The sequence below is a fragment of the Echinococcus granulosus genome, assembly GCF_000524195.1.
Source record: "Echinococcus granulosus chromosome Unknown EG_S00056, whole genome shotgun sequence".
In the NCBI taxonomy this organism is placed as follows: domain Eukaryota; kingdom Metazoa; phylum Platyhelminthes; class Cestoda; order Cyclophyllidea; family Taeniidae; genus Echinococcus; species Echinococcus granulosus.
In genome coordinates, this window is record NW_020170436.1 from 200458 (window position 1) to 220403 (window position 19946).

Below are 19946 nucleotides of genomic sequence, written 5' to 3' on the forward strand. Positions count from 1 at the left end.
ATTGGACCGATTGCGCAGTTTTGTGCAATTCTGTACCTCTCCAGGCGAAATTGCTGGATCTGAAGAAATTTTGAGTTTTTTTTTGTTAATCATACTTGAATATCCTTGGAAGCTTGAAGAGGATTTGTATTATCTGAAGAACTTTGCGACTTTTCCCGTAACTTTTTCATCGTTTAGTACAAAGGTCTTTCCCTGTTTTCAGGTCACATCTTTGTGAATGGCGACCTGGATTTGTTTTTTCAAACAGCCTCAAAGTACGACGGCGTGTGTCACGTCTTGCAGATACCCGGTCTCAATTTTGAGTAAGAAATCAAAACATTCTCTGGTTATTAATCCAACTTTTATTCATTTCTTGCTCGCCTGCAATACTTTTTCGTACCCACGAGTAATAAGATGGTTAATTTTTAGATTTAATAGGACTGGCGTTGTGCTACTTATTTCATTTAAGTCGGTTTTGGTAGTGGCATTCAAATTGCAAGGTGTGACCTCAATTCAATGCTGACTCCATTAATGTTTGCATATCTTTTGTTCACTGAAGGGTCTCCATGGATTGGCTCTCCTTCGGCAATCAGTTCGACCATCATTCGGTTATGCCGGTCAACGGCGAAAGGTTGACTGCCGACGAGCTTGTGAGTAGTATTATATTCCCAAATCAATTATCTTTTTTTCGGTATTCCCTTGAATATAGTCAAGCTCGTAGAAGACATCTCATTCGTGTTCGGCAAAAAAAGCTGGTGTTGTGTTGGTTTTAAGGCCTAAAATATTTGGAAATAAAATTGACGAGCCGACATGAATGGACGCTGTGTTAAACAATTTGCACCTAAAAGACCCTTTTATGCACTCCATTCTTTTGAATGTGAAATTTACAACTTACTCACGAAGTAAGAGACTGAACCTATGATTAAATTACTGAAATAAATATCAACCTTCCGTGAATGTGATGCTTAGGTCAATAGTGGGTAGTCGTTTAGCCCGGAAACGCACTTGAATGTTCCTCGGAGGAGGTAATCTCAACAAGTTAGGTTTTTTTCAAAGTTTAAGCATCTCCATCTGCAGGCACAAGCATAATTTGGCATATACTAAAGAATAGACAAACGTGACAATTCCTAAGGTCCCGTATATTTAACGAGGTTGTCCTTAGGATCTACCTCTGAGGCAGACAGGCTTCTACGTTCAGCTGGTTGTTTGATGGCATCATTAATTATGCCATCGACATTAAATATCCAACTTCTGCCCAAAAAAGAGAACTGCAATAATACTGATAGGAAAGTGGGAACGTCACGAATGTGTGACTCTGACAACGAGCATATTTAAGAGGGCATTTATTAAATTCTTGCCAAACCTTGTTAGGGACTCTAAATGTACCATTATGGACATTTCCAAACATCATAATGTACTCACAGACAACTGTAAAGAAGGGAGACCCTCATCCCCGGCAAATTTGTACTTACTGCCTACTTGGGACAATTTCATTACTTGCATAATAGGTAACTTTATGTGGATGTAAACTATTTACAGGACTGTTTTTCTGTCTAACTCCTCTAACAAACATATTTTTCGTCCATGCTCCAAATTGCTAGGGCTTCTGTATCATGGTTCCACAGCGAAATCATATTATCCCATTCCCCTGTTATAAAATGCCGAGTACTTTAACCCCTTCTGGTTCCTTTCTAGGCCCACGACTCCTACGCAGTCTTCCGTGGAAACCGCCTTCTGTTAGGTCTCGTTTTCAGCGTTAACGACGTCTCCACTACTCAACCTCCGCGGTGTTTCATCTACACCAACCTGCTGAAGCTCTTTGATCGTCTTAAAATGTGTCTCTCTCGCATCTCTCGTCCAATTCGTCGTGGAGCCGTTTTTAATCGCATTCGTCCTCGAAAGCCCTTCTTTGGACAACTGCTTCAGTGAGTTTTATCCGGAAAATACAAGTATTAATTCATCTACCTCTCTTTTAACTTATACGGTCAGCTCAAATATATTACCGCATTGCACTTCATCTATAGGTCGCTTGGGGTTTCAGTACGAATGCCGTGTCTGGAGGTGACCTACTGGGTCTCCTACAACAAACGCCTAGGCGTCCACGCATGCTGCGGCGCGCTGGACCTTCATAGCACCTTCAGCGTCCACGTGGAGGGCGAGAGAGAGGCTAGAACATCGGCGGGTGCTGTAGTCTTCATTCTGCCCTCTCGCAATCCGCAGAGACGTATTGCACCACAATGGAGTCTTCAAAGGGTCGATGCAAGGATTCTCAACTGTCGCGCGTGGCTCCTGGATCGACCGGATCGAACTGCGTTGCATCTAATATCGGGTGCTGACGGGGTGAGGAGGATGCCTGCTACTTATATCACTTGAAGCCATGGAAGTACAGCACTTTTCATTTGGGAGTAGTTCATCGACGCCTTTTTCTGGTTTTTTTGGTTTAGGTTACACCATCATATATTTTCCGGTGAAGACGGTTTTGAATATTGGGTTTCATGCGTTTGTAGCTCCTGAGTCGACTTTTGGAGAAGTAGTAAGGTGCACGAGTCTGGAAGTAGCAAGAGTTGCCAGCCCATTAGCTTTGATGGATGTTAGAACGACCCAATCTTAGTGCGAATATCCTTTCTTTTCCTTTAAACCTCGTTCTGGATAATTTCTTTGAACTGCTCTTCTGCTTTAGGCATCATAACGGCATTGGAGGGCATTGGTATTAACTACGTTACGGCAACAATGTTTTTCAGGCTCTGTATGAAGAAGTCCAAATTCACCCATCAGTGGGATTTATTTTGTCCTGCTACTACCGCATTTTAAATCTCAATCGCGTTTCGCATGAAAGTGGATTCACTGATCTGGTTTCTAGCTTAACTTTGGAGAAGATATGGGAAGTTGCTTTATCCTTAACAACGGAGGTGGGAGACTCAAAGGACTTGGGCAGTCAAAACTGTTATTGCTTCAAAATAATTCGAAATTTCCCAACCCTTTCCAATGGTATTCATTCTTTTCATCCCCTACAGAGTTCAGTTGACCAAGATAGTCTCCTCACCTCATTCCCACCCAACTCTGAATTGCTAATCTTCTCGTCCATCCGTTTTGAACGGGAACTTAGGAGCCAAATGGACCTGCCAGTCCAACCCGTACGAGTTCGAATTCCTGGTCTGGAAGGCTTCAACGAAGAAGCTAAGGAAGACACCGGCCCTGTGGAAACTGAGGACACAAAAAGTTCTGTAAATGAGGACTCTTCTTCGGTTTCCCCTGAACGTCGTCACACCCCTAAAATCCAGCTATCTCATGAGGATGTGAGCTTATCTAACAGTGACCGCTTATAGGTTACCAGCAGCGTTTACTTTTATTTATGATATCTCTTGTTCTTCACACAGCTGGAACCCGTTCATCGGGTGATGGTGGAGAACCCCAAGATGCGATGGAATGAGACTAATCGCAATCTCGTCTACACCATGATGAACATGTACAACCACGCGCAAACCCTCAAAAAGAACCTCTCAGCGCAAGCACTCAAGGGCATCTCCCTTGACATCGCAAATGGTCCCACGTGCGTTGGCAACAGTTATAACATCTTACTCATTCTTAAGCCTTCAGTTAAAATCAATTGTACTGACTCTCATCCAGTATCCCATCACTGAGCTCATCGCAATCACGTAACGAAGACGATAGAGCGTCGATATCCTCCCGTGACAATGGCGCGGAACCTTCTAAGGCCTCAGTGTGTATCGATGCAGGCACGTTGACGGAGGAGGGGAAGGTGAATGAGCATTCGCCGACGTCTTTGTGCATGAATGCGACGGGGCCTGACGCCTGGTCGGAGGTGCCGATGCTAGCAAAACTAGTGAAGGAGGCGGAGACGGCGAAATTTTATGCCTATTGCGAAGAAGTAAGTAGGGTGCTACCGTGGCGTCTCAATTTGCCCCTTTTACTTGTGTATATCGCTGGGACAATGTGAAGGTCATTGTATAGTCTTATTGGGTGAATTTAACGCAGATGTTCATGTGTCCGCCCTCCTATCAAGCTCATGCGTGGCTCTCTTCCGTTGAGCATATCTACCTGTCATAGTAGTCATTACTTTCGCTATTGCAGATATACTTAATGAAGTCGCACAAGCTACTGATTCTTCTTTTAAGTAGCAAGTTGCATCCGTGCGTAATTTTTTTTCTAAGCGGGGCAAGAAATCTAATGGCCTGGGAATTAGATAAATTCTTGTACAGTATCTGTGACTTGGTTTTTGCCTCACCGATTTTTCTCTAATTTGCTTCTTACCCCACTATAAGCACTAACGCCGCGTGACTGAACGCCATTTGGCTGTTTTTTTAAATCCTCCCTTCCCCTCATTTTAGTTTAGCCTATAAGAAATCTGTTGCCTAGGTAGTCTTTAAAGTTCGTCATTGGTGTAACGAGGACAAAATACGCTGAAGGTCCAACTATGGGGACAAAAAAATATCATTATGCAAGATTACGAATCATGAAGTCACAAAGACCTGCGGAATTTTTATCATTTTTATAATTATAATTCTTTCAACAAACCCACAATTGCTTACACTACTCACGCTTCCCATACAAGTGGTGTATGTTTTCTAAACCTTTCGCTCTGAAACAATCAGGAGCCTAAGCAGCCGGATGTTTTGGACCAACTTCAAGGCCTCTCGCTGTGTACTTCCAGCCCCGTTCTCTCGCGTCAGTGGCACATTGAACTCAGCAACTGTCAGGTTTGTTGACGCCCTAGCTTTTAATGCCTGTTTGCCTTTTCTCTGGTCGAGGTCGATCAGTCATAGTTATGCTTAGATGCAATAGCTTATTTTGTCTTTCAAAAGAGGGGAGCTTTTTATCGCTTTTTTGCCACTAATTAGAAGTGATTATCACCTAAATTAGCTTTATTGCGATTCTAACGCCTTTTGCCCTTTTGCCCAGGTTATGTTAAAACCGAACGATTGTGCAGGCTACGTCATCGTCTCAGCGGCGAAGGCGCGACTGGACTCGGTCGAACACCCGCCTGTCTGGCGCGATGCCCGTCTCCTCTCCAAGTCCAGTCTCATAGGCCAGATGGAGTGCATGCAGTACTACGCTACCGTTAGTAGTGGTGGTGGTGGTGGTGACGTAAGTTGGCCTTGAAATTTTATTCCTCCTGAGTGCTGTCTAAGTGGGCTATATGTCTTGACTAATTGAGCTTCTTTTTAGAACTCGAGCTGAATTCTTGTCGATAAATATCGCTTTTGGGGCGAAAGGTTCTGAAATTGGCTTACTTTTGGCTACATCAGTTGTGCTGCTAGTTTACACAATCTACGTAGTGATGTATAGGTAGCACTAATATGGTGGCTTCGGTGTGGAATGTAATAGGAGGACATGAATTTTAGCGTCAGAAAACAACTTATATCTGCTCATGGTGAATTGGCAGGATGCGGAGCGTCTCTATCAGTAAGCTACTTATTTCCCCAATAAATAGCGTGCAGTTGAGGTCTATAGTGCCAAAAATTAAGAGTGGGTGACTATTATCTTCAATCAGTTACTCATGCCCGTGAGTAGCGCCTGGAGAGTGTGATTCTACATTTCCAAAAAAATGGGTGAGTAAAAAAGGCAAGACGAAGGTATAGGGTATCACCGCTCTCACGCTACTCTTTTTTGAAATCACTAACATCACTGGGGTGGCCCTCAACACCCATCAACGCTTGCTAATTACTCATATCCCCAATTAGTAGCACGGACTGCAATCGTCCAGCTGTACTGGATGTGCGATAAAGTGCAGACAAAGTTGAGCTGTTGGACTGCTTACACCCTTAATCAGTAGCAGCTTGTCCAGGTGAATCATCGTCGTTCTATCTCCCTTTCTCATCACAGCTTGAGGCCTCCACACCGGATCAGTGGTTGTCATCCGCGGACGTTCGTGATTGGCAGCGCTTGGGCGCAGATTTCGGTCAGGACGCGCTTTCCGGCCGCCCCGAGGTGGTGGGATCCGGCCATGCAGTTGGTGGTATCGTCAGCGCTGTACCCTCCACCACCACCTCCACCTCTGTTACTGCCATCCAGCTCCAACGCATGGTGTCGCGCTGTGCCTGTCAGTTCGTCTATGTCACCTACGCACCGCTAGTTCCGACTAGCCTACCTCCTGGTCAATTCGTTCCTCCGCTGGTGAGCATTTCTTGCTGTAAAGCTGCAATTCATTGAAGAGAAAAGTCACTTGGTTTCTCTGTTTATTTGTGACTGTAGCTTGTTTGTTTTATCAGGCACTTACAAGCTACTTATAAGGTGGTTTGAGTAGCATGGCCTTGTGATACTTCCGATGATTTGAAGAAGGTAACTTTTTTTCCTGTGGGGATCCTGTCTAATTACTTTTCTACTATTCTTTTTGGATCTGTCTGCTGTCTGTTTTCCGCCCAACTTTTATTCGTTCACTTGTACGTTACTTATAGGTCGACTTAAGTAGCATTGTCTCACAATCTGTCTGCAGCCTAGTCTACGTTGTTCACTTTCAATAGTACTTCTATTTTCTTATTTCCTATCTATCTAGTCCATGCAATATCCATTTTCTCCCTAACTCGCATCAGATCCCAGACTAGCTGCACAGAAATTGGCCTCCTACTGTGCGTGCCATGTTGCCTGTTACTACTGAATTCTAGTGGTGATTTAGTTGATCTGACTTTTATGGCTTTTGCTCTGCCTATCTGGCGTTAGTTCTTACCCTGACATGATGTAATGTGTCGCGTTGTCTCTTGATTCTGTAGCCCCCAAGTGAGGATGATTCGAAGATCCTTCAGAGTCAGGAGGGTGCTGACACCTTCACGCTACTTCATAGAACTCTCAACCTCTGCACCAACTCGGTAAGTGGCACTGTGATTTCCACTCGCCTTCCATCCTGAAAGCCAGATTAAGAGCCACGGAATACTGCCAGGGAGGTCGTACCGTAATAGACTGTAAGAAGAAGTATTTAAAGCATTCTACACTTTGAACGTGACGTGTGATATGTTCATTCTGTCAGGCTGATTGGTGGAAGAGTTGGCTTTTCCCGAGTGTCATAGACTAGTATTTATGGGCATGAGGGCGGATCCTGTCGAGTTTTGGACCACAATGCCGAAGGAGTTAAAGACTTCAGCGAGGTGTTTACTGCCTACCAACGAGTGAAGGCCGGAAATAAATTTTTAAACCACTTCTGTCGTTGCACATCAGCCAACTGCTATACAATACTCCTACGAGTTAGACGCGCAATCGCAAACTTTTTGGCTAGGATGGTTTGGCTAGGAGTGTGGACGTCTCTGAGACCAAAGACTAACACCTCTATCTCTTCCCCTTCAGCTGCAATATAGCATGGTCTTCGACATTGTCAACAACCTTCTTCTCTACGTGGAGCCTCAACAAAAGGTAACTCCCATTGGATTTTGTTTTGGTATGTGCGTCCATTTGAGGTTTTGCTCTCTAAAACTGGGACTCATCTCACCCACCAAAGACTAATAAGATACTCTGGAACCTTTGAACAACCTGACAACGAAACTATCAAGGGTTTGGAATGCAAGTATTGTGGACAGAAAGATCATGTCGTTGCAAGAGGGCAGTTTGATGCAGAGACAGTTCTGACTTTTGTTCCGTTTTCTCACTTGTTAGAAGCGGTTTTAGACCTTCAACTGCTTCCGTAGGACATTATAGGAGATTGCAAAGGACCGTAGTTGCTTACAGGAAGCGTTAGTGCCTGCTTACCCTTAGAATCATCCATTTTAAGAGGGTTATTTGAAATGAAAACAGTCCTGTCGACTTGCATTTTCACTCCCGCCTCATTCGGTAGGAGCGATTTGAGCGCAACCGAGTGGGCCTGAGTTTGTTGGGCGAGCGGGAGCTGCGACAGGCCATCCTGCGCGACCAGGAGACGTTGCGTGGCCTCGTGAACGCTCAGCGCGTGCACGAGCGCGAGTTGTGGGCTGCGCTGCGCCTCTTTGATCGCTCCCTCCATGCCGCTCACTCCGGTTCCCCTCCTGCTGCTGCATCTACCAAACAGATCCTCGCGCCGGCGTCACGCTTATCCCCCTCCACTTCTGCTGCTATCAACGCTGCTTCGTCTCGTATGCCTCCCGCGCTGGCTGCACAGGCGGAGCAGATTCTGTGTGTTGCACTTCTTCTCCTGTCCATCCAACCATCCATTCCATATCCATCTTGAATGTGCCCATACTTTATTTCAAATGCTGATTTTCTCTTAACTCACCCCTCTACTATTACTACAGGGAACGGACTTAAAAGTACTGCATCGGTGAACATTCCATGGAATTTTTTTGTCCACTGCAGGGCCTTTGAAGAGCGAATTGGTCAGCTGAAGGCGAGTATCGTGGAGAAGAACTCGCTGCTATCGCAGAGCATAGCTCACTTTCAGAAGGTGCACGTCCAGTCGCAGCGGTTGCAGGGCGGACAGAGCGTTGTCATGGCCGGAGCCGATCCCACTGGAGGTCGCCAAAGGGAGATCCTCCCAATCTTAGGAGGTAAGTACTGCCTGCTCTGTCTCCTTTGAAGTATCTTGAAGCTGTCTCTGTGTATTGTCAACCTTGTCAAAGTAAAATGAAAATAACTCAATCACTAACGCGGTCTGTTTCAATGGAACTTCGCCCAGAAAGCACAATAGCATTCTCACGTATTTCTCCACTTCTCCCGTCGTCTAGGCAATACCAACAACACAGAGGGCAAGACTGGATTACCAATAACTCTTCGAAGTTCATCCGCTTCTACAACATCACCAACAGCCTCGGGAGCAACGACAGCTGTGGGTGCGTCGGTGGGTATCAGTGGAGCTGTTGGTAATAGCGGAGCGGAATCCTCTCCTGAGGCGACAGCAACGGAAGTCGAAGCGGAGGTGATACGACGCGATGAGGTCTGTTTTGAGCACGCGAGATGGCGCATGACCGAGGCGGATGGGCAAATCGGATTGGCCGATGTGGAACTACGCGGCTTCCTTTACGCTCGCACTCACCGACGTGACGACTCGGGCTCCCATTGGCTGCAGCTGGGATCGATGCGGGTCCACAGTCTTGCTCCAAACTCGTTTTACAAGGTTAGCATTCAATAGGTTTTTTTCGTTTCCTAATTACATCAAATGTGAAAAGGGAGGCGTATAACCTCGGGCTAATGGCCATCTCAGAATCGACTATGAGTCATCTTCGATGATCGCCACGCTTTCACAATACTGCTAAGTAGTGCTTCCACTTCCACAGGAGGTACTGCTGCCAGACTCCGGCAGCAGTTATCACCACATTGGTGGACCGATGATTCGCGTTGCTTGCACTCAGCGGCCTCCGGTTGGCGGTATCTCTGTCAAGGAGGTGATGGAAATCAGCGTCGCTCCTCTTGTTCTCCAGGTGAGAGGGAAAGTGTGGTGCTTCCATTCACCCCCTGTCAGTGGTGATGATTCTTTGACACAGGTTCATATTCTGCACAGGTCAGCAAGCCCTTTTACAATCAGCTGATGCCTTTTTTCTTCCCCGAACGCGGCAATGAGGAGGGCTCCTCCTCCACCACCGTAGAACAAGCCGATACTCTGGATCCTTCCACTCCAGGAAGTGCGGACTTTATCGCGTCGTCGGAGGACCTCCATGATGGCGTTGAATCATGGCTCAAGCGTCGCAATAGGCAGGGGAGCAAGATTATATCCCGACTGGATCCCAAGACCTGGAGTGGACGTCTGCTGAGCCATTCGGGAAGGCATTACAGCCATCGCCATCATCACCAGCAGCACCAGCAGCGTAAGGCAGTTGCAGAGGAAACTGTTCTTGAAGAGGGTGTTTTGGAAGTCAATCCCACCGTGGAGCAGTGCGTTTTTTCATTTTTAAAGCACCACTCACTTAGACAACCATAAGTAAGATGTTTTTTAATATTGCTTATCCCAAGGAGTGAACGTGGAGGCTCTGCGGGCCCCACTAGTGGTCCGGAGCTCTCGCTGCTTCCTCTCGACGTTATGAGGGTGAGTTTTTTGTCCAAGATGTCGCCTATTTGTGTTCCACATTTAGCTAAATAGTAATTCTTGTTGCCATTTCTATTCGTTGCAGGAACGCGCCCGTAGAAATCATGTCTTTCTCTACATCAAAATTCCTGGCTTTCCCATACGGCTGAGCTACAAGGTCTGCTTTCCTGTTTAAAAGAATATATTATTCAAATAAATAGATGAAATACTTCCATTATAGTGCCACGAATACGTAGCGAACGTGATACTCATATCAAAGGTCATTGTTTACTTTTTTCAGCAATTTTTTTCAATTCTGCTGCCGATAATGAATTGAAAGCGATTTGACTCTTGACCTGAAATTGACAAATATTTTTCAAGTTGGACGTCCATTCTCCAGCTGTCATGTTATTGGTTAACCCGGTTAGCCAATGGCAAGGGGAGCTAGGCTAATGAGCCAATCAGAAGAGGTGATATTTTTTCCTCACTTTGTGCAGGGTGACAAGCAGAAGAACTTGGCAGACGTGACCAATTTTGAGCTAAACATACCAATGCTGGAATATCACAACCGCCTCTGGACATGGCTCGACTTTGTCCTCGAGGTAAAGATGCGCATTCGACGTCAGTTGATCAAGGAGGTAAGTCTGATTCGCCCTTTTTACGCACTTTGCAATTACTTTTTTAAATAGTAAATAGAGAATTATCTGACCGATTAGCGTATTTGGTGATGCAATTTTCACTGTCTAGATGTTTGGTGGGTTTCTTTCTTATTACATTCCTCTTCGCAACATTTACTGACGGTTTCGCTCTTTCCCGCAGGATATTTTACTAACTGCCATCAGTTGATTCTTCAATTTCTTCTTACTTCTTTATCTTTAGATACTGGAGAGTGCTTTGTGGAGGAGACTTGTCTAATCCCCTACTTTTTTCCATTTCGGGGAGTTCGATTTCACCGGTTCTCGTCAAGTATAAGGCACTTAATGTGGTCCACTACGTATACGGTGCACTCACTCAAGCCACAAGGGGGGTAGCGATTACTCAGTCACTGAAGCGGAAATTGAAGGCCCAAGTCACACCTTCAGTTGAGTTGGGAAAGTTGTTCGAAGTCTGGCGAGCGATGATCTAATCTTCCCTTCCGAATACGTCAAGCTGTTTGATTAGCTTCTTCAATTCGTCCACTGCATCCTCGTCACTATTACTACCGCTCCAATCGTCATTAACATTGGTTTCGGTTGAGCTTAAATCGGTCGCCCACTGGACACGCGAGTTTTCTGTCGAGGATTCCAACAATCCGCGCTTCTGATTCTACAACGAAACTCGTTGTTGTTTGTAACATTTAGTTGTCTCTGTAGATATACTTTTTAATAAGAGGTACAGATGAAATCAGTGCGTTGCGAGGACACAATGGTGGAAAATGTGCATTTTGACATAGAGACGCAAATACAATTCCTCGTTAATTTCGCCCTACGTATTTATTCCTTATTGCTAATCAGTAGGCGGTGTTTTGACAACTTATTCCACTCACTATCATCTGATCCAGCTGTGGTAATCCTCTCCAGGTGATTAAGCAGAAGTTGCGCCCCCGTCGAGCGCTCTCGTGGCACATGGCCCGTCCAGCCTCCAGTGATCGCGTCTCCGCCGTAGCTGCGGAGGCTGCTGACACCGGAGTCGAAGAGGAGACGAGCCTGGAGGGACACTTTCATAGCAACAATTCCTCCGCCTCTCTCACTGCCTCCAATACCCTTGCTGCCAGCAGCCGTCGAGAGCAGGAAATTCTGAAACTCATCCTTGGGCGTCATGCCGCAGAGCATCCCGTCAGTTCGATACATCTCTTCTTTTGGAATGTAATCAGTTCTTTGAGGATTTTCAATTTTGTGCGTGGTAGCTTTTCGGGTTAAAGTTTAATCAATGTTTTTATTTATTTTATTAACGAAAAAATCTGTTGATCACTTGGGCATAATTTCGTGGACTTCAAAACAAAGAAATTTAACAGAAGAGGAAAGGAAGGCGACTTTTTCTTTGGAGTGACAATTTACTTTACACAACTTTAGCTGTCGGACTTGTATTCTGTGTAGATTCTCTACTCTTTATTACATATTCCAAAACTTCGTAATCTCGTGACGACCCCTAAGAACAGTGAGGAAGTTCTATTTCTGTAGTAGATGAAGGAGGAAATTTTAGACCTCTCATTTATTTCGTGAATTCCTCCACCATCGCCTCAAGAAGAACAGAATCAGACGCATCATTAGACTTGCGCCTCTCTTGACTCGACCACTTTGGTTTTCATCGAAAGTAGATAAAGCGTTCTTGGAATAAAGTTTCGAGTACCCGTCTTCCCCCTAGAACTGTTGAAATAAAAGGGAACGAAAATTAGACGTTAGCCTTTGTGGAATACCGAGAGCTCGGCACTTGTTTTACCAACCGTCATTTGATACCCAGAGTGATCTACATGCGTCACGGGAGTCTTTAGCTCTTGAACCTTCCGGTCCACCCGCAGCCGACGATACGGGAGGCAAATTTTTTGCGCTCTTGTTTGAATACGCGTTGATGCCGATGTGTTAGCGCTCCTCACACACGCACACACACACACACACCGGACCTTTGGGATGCTGCTCCTCCCTCGTGTCTGTTTACACTCCAGGGTGACAATTTTTTACCCTAAATTGCAATAACCGGCAATTTGCGAGCTCAAATTTGTCACAGGCCGCACTCACCTATGAAGCTTTATGTAGCAGAACTATTTACTTGCCTGGATCCCCACATTTGTCTCCTCTTTTTTGCCATCGTCTTGTCAGTTTACACAAAGATTCCAACCATAGCTGACAAAACAAACATGATTTTTAGTAAAACTGATGCGACTCCTCATTTTTTTCTGTTTTCCAGCAGCAGCCTAGCGGCCGACGGAGATTTCGTGTGTTTCGCTGAGCCCTTCCCCTTTCTAACATATTTTGTCTTTTGAAAATAAATATTCATGTTTTCGCATCCTTTTGTCTGATCTCCTGGACTGAAGTGTCATTACTTAGAGGCTAATGTGGTGATTGATTGAAGCCTCATTTTTATTGCTGTCGGGGGGCTAAGTCTGGTCTATTATCAGCTAGGATGGTGTTGGAAACTTGGCGAGGAGCTGCCCCCAATGGCTAAAGGGGCAGAAATTGGTGAAGGCGGATAGAAGTGTCTGCGTTGAGTGGTTTCGGAAAAAAAGTTAGTGGTATGCGGGTCAGGCTGTCAATCCACTACCGCTGTAGTCATCTGGGGTTGTATCCAGGTGGGGCGGGGCTGTACCGAGTTTCTGGCCTGCATGTACCGGTGCCTACTCGAGTCGTTCACGTGTTAAATTTCTACTTTACTGGATTGGAGATGGCACATTTGGGAGACCCTCTTGGTATTCTCAACAGCTGACGCTTGTGACAGTGTGACATTGAATCCGTGTGAGCTGGCTCAGTTGAAGGATCCGTTTTCTCTGAGTCCATTTAGCAGATTCAGAACTGTGGGCTGTGGCATGAGCGAGTCTTGAATTGATAAGTGCTACGAGAGGCAGGGAATGCCCTCTTAATGCTCTCCTGCGTTCAAGAGAAGCCTCCTTTTTTTTTCCTTACGGAAGCATCAACTTACCCTGACAAATTGGCGGTTGTGCCGGGCTGGAATGCCCCATTGTTTTGACAAACTCTTCGCCGAGGCTCTGCTCAAACACTTTGCTCTACTTAAGAAGAACATCAAAGGCTCAATTAAGTGCGCCAGCCTGGATGTGGGTTTTGGTGAACAAAAGAGTTAGCTGAGCTTTAAAGGCAATTTGACACGCCCTTAGTGATCCCTCGCCAGCTTCTTAATCTCACATTGAGTAAAGGCGATGCCCACAAAATAAGGTAGCAAGCTATCATATTTCTCTCCCTTTTTTGGCTAACTCCGTGGCTCCAGAGGTGCCACTGGCGCTGGGCTAAAGCGCTGAAGCCGCGGTGCCAAAAAGGTTGGGCATACCACCAGCGAGGGGGTTGAATTCAGGATGGACCCACGCTGTCAAGCCCTGTGTTACTTCTAAAATGTTTTTTTTTTTAATCTTCATGAGTTTCAAACCAGCGGTATTCGTACTCTACGTCAATATTTTTTTCTCTCTGGGATTAGCGCTGTTACACTGACGCAGTCAAAGACGTGGTGTAGTCGCTGCGACTTGTATCAGGCTATAAATAAGGCGCCTTCAGTCAATCTGCCTCGAAGTTCGCCTTCTCATGTGGCAATACACCTGCACCAGCGTCATACACCAAAAAGCGTCACATTTCCATTGCAACAGAAGTTGAAAGCAAGAGCAATCCTCCCCTTCGACTGTATCCAACCCCCCCCCCACCCCGGCCTGGGGATCACTTTCTGCACCACTGTTTGCGAATCGCGTCGCCAAAGGCGCAAATCAAACATGCAAGCGGAGTCTTGTGTACCGCCAAATTGGTACAGTGAGGAAAGGTAAACAAAGCCGGTGGATATAAAATCCCCCTAGCAGGAGAGGGCGGTGCCAAAGTTGATTGGAGCTTCACCACCAAAATGCATGCTGTCATTTTCCTCATGCTGCTCGCTCTCATGAGAGCTCGAGTCATCGAAGAGGCACGCAAGGAGGAGAAACCCATGGCAGAAGGAGAAGAAGAGGAGGATAAAATTGAGGGTGGAAAGGAGGCGGAAGGAGGAAAAGAAACCGAGGCGGATACTAAGGAGGAAGAAGCGGAGGTTGGAGAGGACATGACTAACGAAGTGGAGGAGGAAGTTGATGGAGAAGATATGGAAGACTTTGATGAAGAAGCAGAGAGAGAATCCGAGGAGGAGGCAAGACAACAAGAGGCAGAGGAGATAAAGTCAGTAGAAGAAAGCCCTGCAATGGCGGTTGATAACTTTCACTCATCCCGTTGCCCCGTGTGTGGCTCTGCTTCCAAATGCAAAGGGTCGATCTGCTTCCCCTGTAAGTGTTCTTCCCCATCCGCAGTGCGCAAACCGAGGTGCTACTGCTGAAATTCGCATCAGCGTGTCGACGACAACCATCCCTTTTAAGCGGTCACATGTAACCCCCACTAGGCAAATCCATTTGTTAGACTTAGTTGTTCTTTTTTTGCTTTGATTGGTGAATAAAGCCATTGGCTCAGACGTCAGTTCTTCAAATGTGTTTACGAGACCTTGTGAAGCTGCCGATTTTACTCTAGGACACAAAAGATTTATCACGTTGGGTGTTTCTCGCACACTGTGGGTCACAAGTCTTCTTCCCTTAAAGACATTGGAGGACGTAAGGTACGGCGAAAAAGAAGGGCCAGTGGATCGTTCACAGGACTAAATTTAACTTAGGCCAGTCTACTTAAAATTCCCAAAAAAGGTGAAATATCTGGAAATGGTGTCATGTATGCATGTGCTGTGGAGGTCAAGGTAGCCTCAAAACCGCTCCTGTGTTGTGGCTATCAAACCTGTGCATCTAAAGAGTCTACCCGACACAATTATCTTATAAAATCAGCACCCTTCAGCCATAGTTGTACGCACCTGGGTTGGGCTCACTGGAGACCGATCAGGAGCTGAATTGAGCGGTGCATCATTTGCTTTCCATTGGTGCTTCAGGCTGTCTGTACATGGTAAGATTATATCAATTAATTGCGAAAAGTAATTTGTCATGCAGCCATTATTACCGTCTGTTGTCTTGCTCATTAAGTCGGCTTTGATCTTCAAATCCATACAAGTCTTCATGTTGCCATGGCGCTGCTTTCTACACCGATAGTACTGAAAGGCGATAGGTGGCGGATAGCAGCAGCGCCATTGGCTCGCCTGAAGGTCACCGGGTTCTACACTCACACCAAGTCCTTGTGTGAGGCGCGGATCACTCCACTCCACTTATTGCGTACATCAGGAGCGTGAGTACTCTTCGGAGTGTCTAGGGTCGACATTTGAGGTTTACTACTAGCGTTTTTTGGGGGTCGATAGAAGGAAGAGGCGAAATTGCCGACAATTTGCTTTATCGCAGTTTCTCTCTCCTTTAGGCTCATAAATGTCGTCTTCAAAATCCTCGGCAAAGGCTACCAATTTGGAGGTCACAAATCCCGAAGAGTTCCACCGGCTACTCACCAAATTTCGTGAGACCATGGTGAAAAATTGCAAACCCCTACCCGACGAACCCGACTTCTTCGTTGATGACATTATGTGAGTTCTGGAAAGGTCACCTTTGTTGAATTACTTTTAACCTGGGGAAAATGAGCCAGATCTTGTTTCTCTTTTGGCCTCTACCAGTATGACCGACTTTCTCCGCGCGAGGAAATACAAATTGGACGAAGCGGTCGCCATGTTGACAGCTGCGGTGGAGTGGAGACGCGAGTATCAACCGCTCAAAGCTGATTGTCAGTACTGTCATGATCAACCGGGATACCATTGCATCGTAAGTCACTGGCTCCTTTAAGCTGCCTGATCAAGCTGGAATTCATAGATTTCCAGAAGAGGCAAAAAAGTATCCTCTCATCCTAGCACATTTCCCCGCCCCGCCTGTGTGCTCATCGGCCAGCGCCTAACCTGCGTCGAGGCGAAGGCCGTCCGGCACGCACCGCCGTGCGCCAAATTGTCACTGAAGTAGAGACTTACGGTTGTCTTTAACACCTGAGCTTCACATCTACGTTCTTTGACCCTTTTACAAGCCTCCACCCCCCTAGATCTCTACGACTCTGGATTTTGGGTCCTCCTTCCAACGAAAAGTTTGCCGATACACACTACTATTTCATGCTGGCTTGCACCATCGCTGTTTCGTGTGGGTGATAAGGCACCTCTTTTATTTTGGATGTCACCTGAGTATCGCTGGTAGAATGTAGCATAGTAGTGGCCTACTTTTGAGTGACCCTGTTGAAGGTGTAGATTGAGTAGGCCTTGGGCTGCAAAATTCATCCAGACGTTCTGTCTTTTGCCTATTTAACTTGCCCTTTTCAAAAGCTGTATTACTGGGAGCCCGCAGTGTGAGGATTGATCTGCGGTCACCGCAATTCTCCTTCATTTCATCTACACCCATTCCACCATTAGAGTGTAGATGTGAGATCATTCATGTGACTCTTATTTTATTTTACATCACCGTGGTTACTGATCCGTGGTTGTAAACAGCAAGAGTGAAGCGACTTTACAAGACATTTGAGTGTCAGTAAAGATAGAATACTTCATGATTGACGAGCTCTTGTGCATCAGAAAAAAGTGGTTACGCATCACAGGGTGTAGCCGCCTCAACTACAGCCTACTTTGAAGCACCTCTGCACAGCGATCTCAGCTCGGGTCACATGGCAGACGATTCACTTTCATGCCTCAAGTTGCCTGCGGAACGTAACACCGACAAAAGCTTTGCCAGAATGATTTACAAGGAGGTTATTTGCATTTCTTAGAGACGCACGATCGTTTAAAACGGGAATAGCGGCAAGTGGAGACGTTTTGGGGCGGATGGGGAAAGTCACATGAGCAACATGATATCCACCACGTTGCAATTTGTCGCTTCGCCGCTTACTGTTTATAAGTAGTATCTATAAGTCACCGCTTAATAAAGCTGCTGAAAAACCTAGTGAGTGGTGAATTAAAGGAAGACGATTTGTAGGCGTTAGGACGGTCGAGTGGACGTCTGAAACACGTTTGTTCCACTCTGAGGGATCGGAGTTCTTTGTCTCATTAATCCATGTCTAAGTGTTCCAGATTAGGAGGATTTCGGTGGCACTTCGCCCGCTTTCGGGTCCACGTCTAGCTATCACTGCCTTGGCCATTTTCACGAGCCCACTCTCCTGTCGAGGCCTCAACACATGCTTCGTTGGCTTCGTAAAATCAAGTATAAAACTTTTTTGCTCAGTAACAAGTCGATTTGTGATGGAATTTCTGATGTTCTGAGTCAGAAAAGCAATTAGAAATAACCACTCGTGTGGCAATAGTTCGTCTCACCTGCCATGAGCATCCCGGAATTCACTCTACTTATTGTTTTCTAAGTACTATATCCCAACGAAAAGCAATAATTCAGTTTTTAGTGCTTGGACGGGTGATCGATTGCAAAAAAAACTCGCAAAGGTCTTTCAGATTGACAGGCCTCCTTAAGACTAATGCTGATGACAAGTCAAAGCGTTGAGGGTATGAGTTTTCACTCCCCGGCTTCAATTTGCCTAGTCTTTCTGGAAAGCAAATCCACTCCTATATTTTAACCTTTCAGCAGTGTTTCATCAATTCCTTAAAAATCTGGGAATCGTGCAATCTCACCAACATTTGATCAGCAATCTGAGACCGTTGTGGACGGTACCCGACTTATCCATCACCTCCTTTCTGCTTTTGACCAGTAGATCAGATTGCACATTGTCTTTTGTACTGCAGCCTTAAATGCAGTATTAGCTAAGTTCCAATTTAAGAATCTTAGTGTAACAGATAAAGATGTTAAAAATATATAAAGTGTTTTTTGGAAGTTAGGTCTTGGGATGGGCACCCGAGTCCAAAAGTCCCGTTTTGATTCGAACAAGGATGTGGTGTTACTACGAACGCTTATTTGATCCCAACCCTGGCTACTTTTCAATGGCTAAGAAAATCATACTCACATGTTTTTAAGGGTATCACATTCTCTGTCACCATCAGTCAGCCAGTCTCACTTAACGTACTCAAGGTAAAGGTAACTAACGCCTACTTATGTCCATTTCAGCGTCAAGTTGGACATGACAAGATTGGGCGCCCAATATTGTACGCGTGTTTCGCCCAGGCCTTTGCCACCAAAAACCACTCAGTGGACACCATCATGCATTGCGTTCAGATGTTGGAAAATGCACGCCACTCCTTTAAGCAATCGGCCACGCAGGTCGTCTTCATCATTGACTGTACAGGCAAGTTTTGCACTTCACCACAAAAGTCAGCCCGCTTGAGATTATACACCCGGATATGATCACTTGCGTGAGCTTGGACCCCGTCTAGTTTCTAATCGTAGCAATTACTTTACAAAGGCTTTGATTCGAGCGGGTATGAGTTAGCAGGGAATATGGGGCATGCATACCTGATTAATACCCAGCTAGTGAAAACTAACAGAAATCCAGAGTATTCTCAGTCTCGTCTTGGTTTTTATGGTACTTGCTTGCCCTTAATATGCATCTCTACGTGATGTCGGCCAGTTAAGATGTGACTTGGCGAGAGCTCCACCTTCTGAAATACTCGAGAAGTAGCCACGAAAATCAAAGATTTCGGACAGTCGAAACAGAGGCGCCTTCTGCAGTTGGAGGTATCCGCAACCAAAGAAACCTACCGGTGCATACGCTTGCTAAGTATGCTATAGCCATCTTGTCAAATGTGGAGGACCTGTAGGTTTCAGGTCATCTACTTATCATTAATTAAGTAGCAAACAAAATTCCAAAGTTCCCATATAATTTATGGGATTTTTTTGTAATTTGACTACTAACTGATATCAAAATGCCATTAAAGGTCACTATTCTGACCTCTCTTAAATGGCAGGTATGACACTGCCGTGCTGCAACCCCAACCTCGGAAAGAAGATGGCGAGCGTCTTTTCCAATTACTATCCCGAACGCCTCGGTGCTGCCGTGATAGTGAATCACAAGGCCATTTTCCAGTCTATCTGGCGAACGATTCGAAAGTTTCTCGATCCTGTCACCGCACGTAAGGTGATCTTTTTGAAGCAGAAGACATCACAGAAGCACTCCTCCAATCCGGAGAAGAAATCGAAGAGACTGAGTGAGGGTCTTCGTGAGCTCTGCGACGAGGCAACAGCTCAGTGGTTGGAGACGGAGATTCAGATGAATCGAGAGATCAACGAGAATCAGATGCGATTTTGGGAGAAGCCCTCAGGCGGTGCCCACGATCCGAGAGGAACGGAGGCCTTCGTAAGGGAATTCATTGACTGTGGAAACCCGCCGAATGGTTTCATGCCGCATCCAAATATTGTGGATATGGTGTGTGGTAAACTTGCACCCGGATATCCTGTACATCTGAGGAAGGGTGGCGCTGGAGACAAATTTGATAAAGAGCAGATGAAGGAGTATGGCATTGATAGTGTGGACGCGGACGATGACGAGGATGAGGATTAAAGCTGATGGAGGCT

At 45.8% G+C, this 19946-nt stretch overlaps 2 protein-coding genes across 2 annotated transcripts in view; both read left to right on the forward strand. All coding sequences in view use genetic code 11, as the record gives it.

The window, feature by feature from the left end:
- EGR_06397 (hypothetical protein) overlaps positions 1 to 15769 on the forward strand; it is a gene marked incomplete at both ends in the record, with an annotated part of 35377 nt that extends 19608 nt beyond the window's left edge. Inside the window, 24 exon segments of the mRNA XM_024495646.1 lie at positions 203 to 302; positions 539 to 629; positions 1675 to 1904; positions 2004 to 2319; positions 2994 to 3275; positions 3357 to 3529; positions 3607 to 3868; positions 4593 to 4697; positions 4900 to 5085; positions 5824 to 6114; positions 6708 to 6803; positions 7276 to 7341; positions 7760 to 8073; positions 8254 to 8444; positions 8622 to 9010; positions 9171 to 9377; positions 9395 to 9765; positions 9844 to 9916; positions 10002 to 10073; positions 10393 to 10533; positions 11455 to 11709; positions 14070 to 14337; positions 14385 to 14834; positions 15567 to 15769. Of these exon segments, the coding sequence (XP_024349922.1) occupies positions 203 to 302; positions 539 to 629; positions 1675 to 1904; positions 2004 to 2319; positions 2994 to 3275; positions 3357 to 3529; positions 3607 to 3868; positions 4593 to 4697; positions 4900 to 5085; positions 5824 to 6114; positions 6708 to 6803; positions 7276 to 7341; positions 7760 to 8073; positions 8254 to 8444; positions 8622 to 9010; positions 9171 to 9377; positions 9395 to 9765; positions 9844 to 9916; positions 10002 to 10073; positions 10393 to 10533; positions 11455 to 11709; positions 14070 to 14337; positions 14385 to 14834; positions 15567 to 15769 (5132 nt within the window).
- Positions 15770 to 15899: 130 nt separating this feature from the next.
- Positions 15900 to 19932, forward strand: EGR_06398 (CRAL-TRIO domain-containing protein C3H8.02; the record flags this gene model as incomplete). The annotated part of the gene is made up of 4 exons (XM_024495647.1): positions 15900 to 16051; positions 16139 to 16283; positions 18543 to 18714; positions 19340 to 19932. 4 exons carry the CDS (start codon positions 15900 to 15902, stop codon positions 19930 to 19932), a joined length of 1062 nt encoding a protein of 353 aa, XP_024349923.1.
- Between the last annotated feature and the right edge of the window lie 14 nt (positions 19933 to 19946).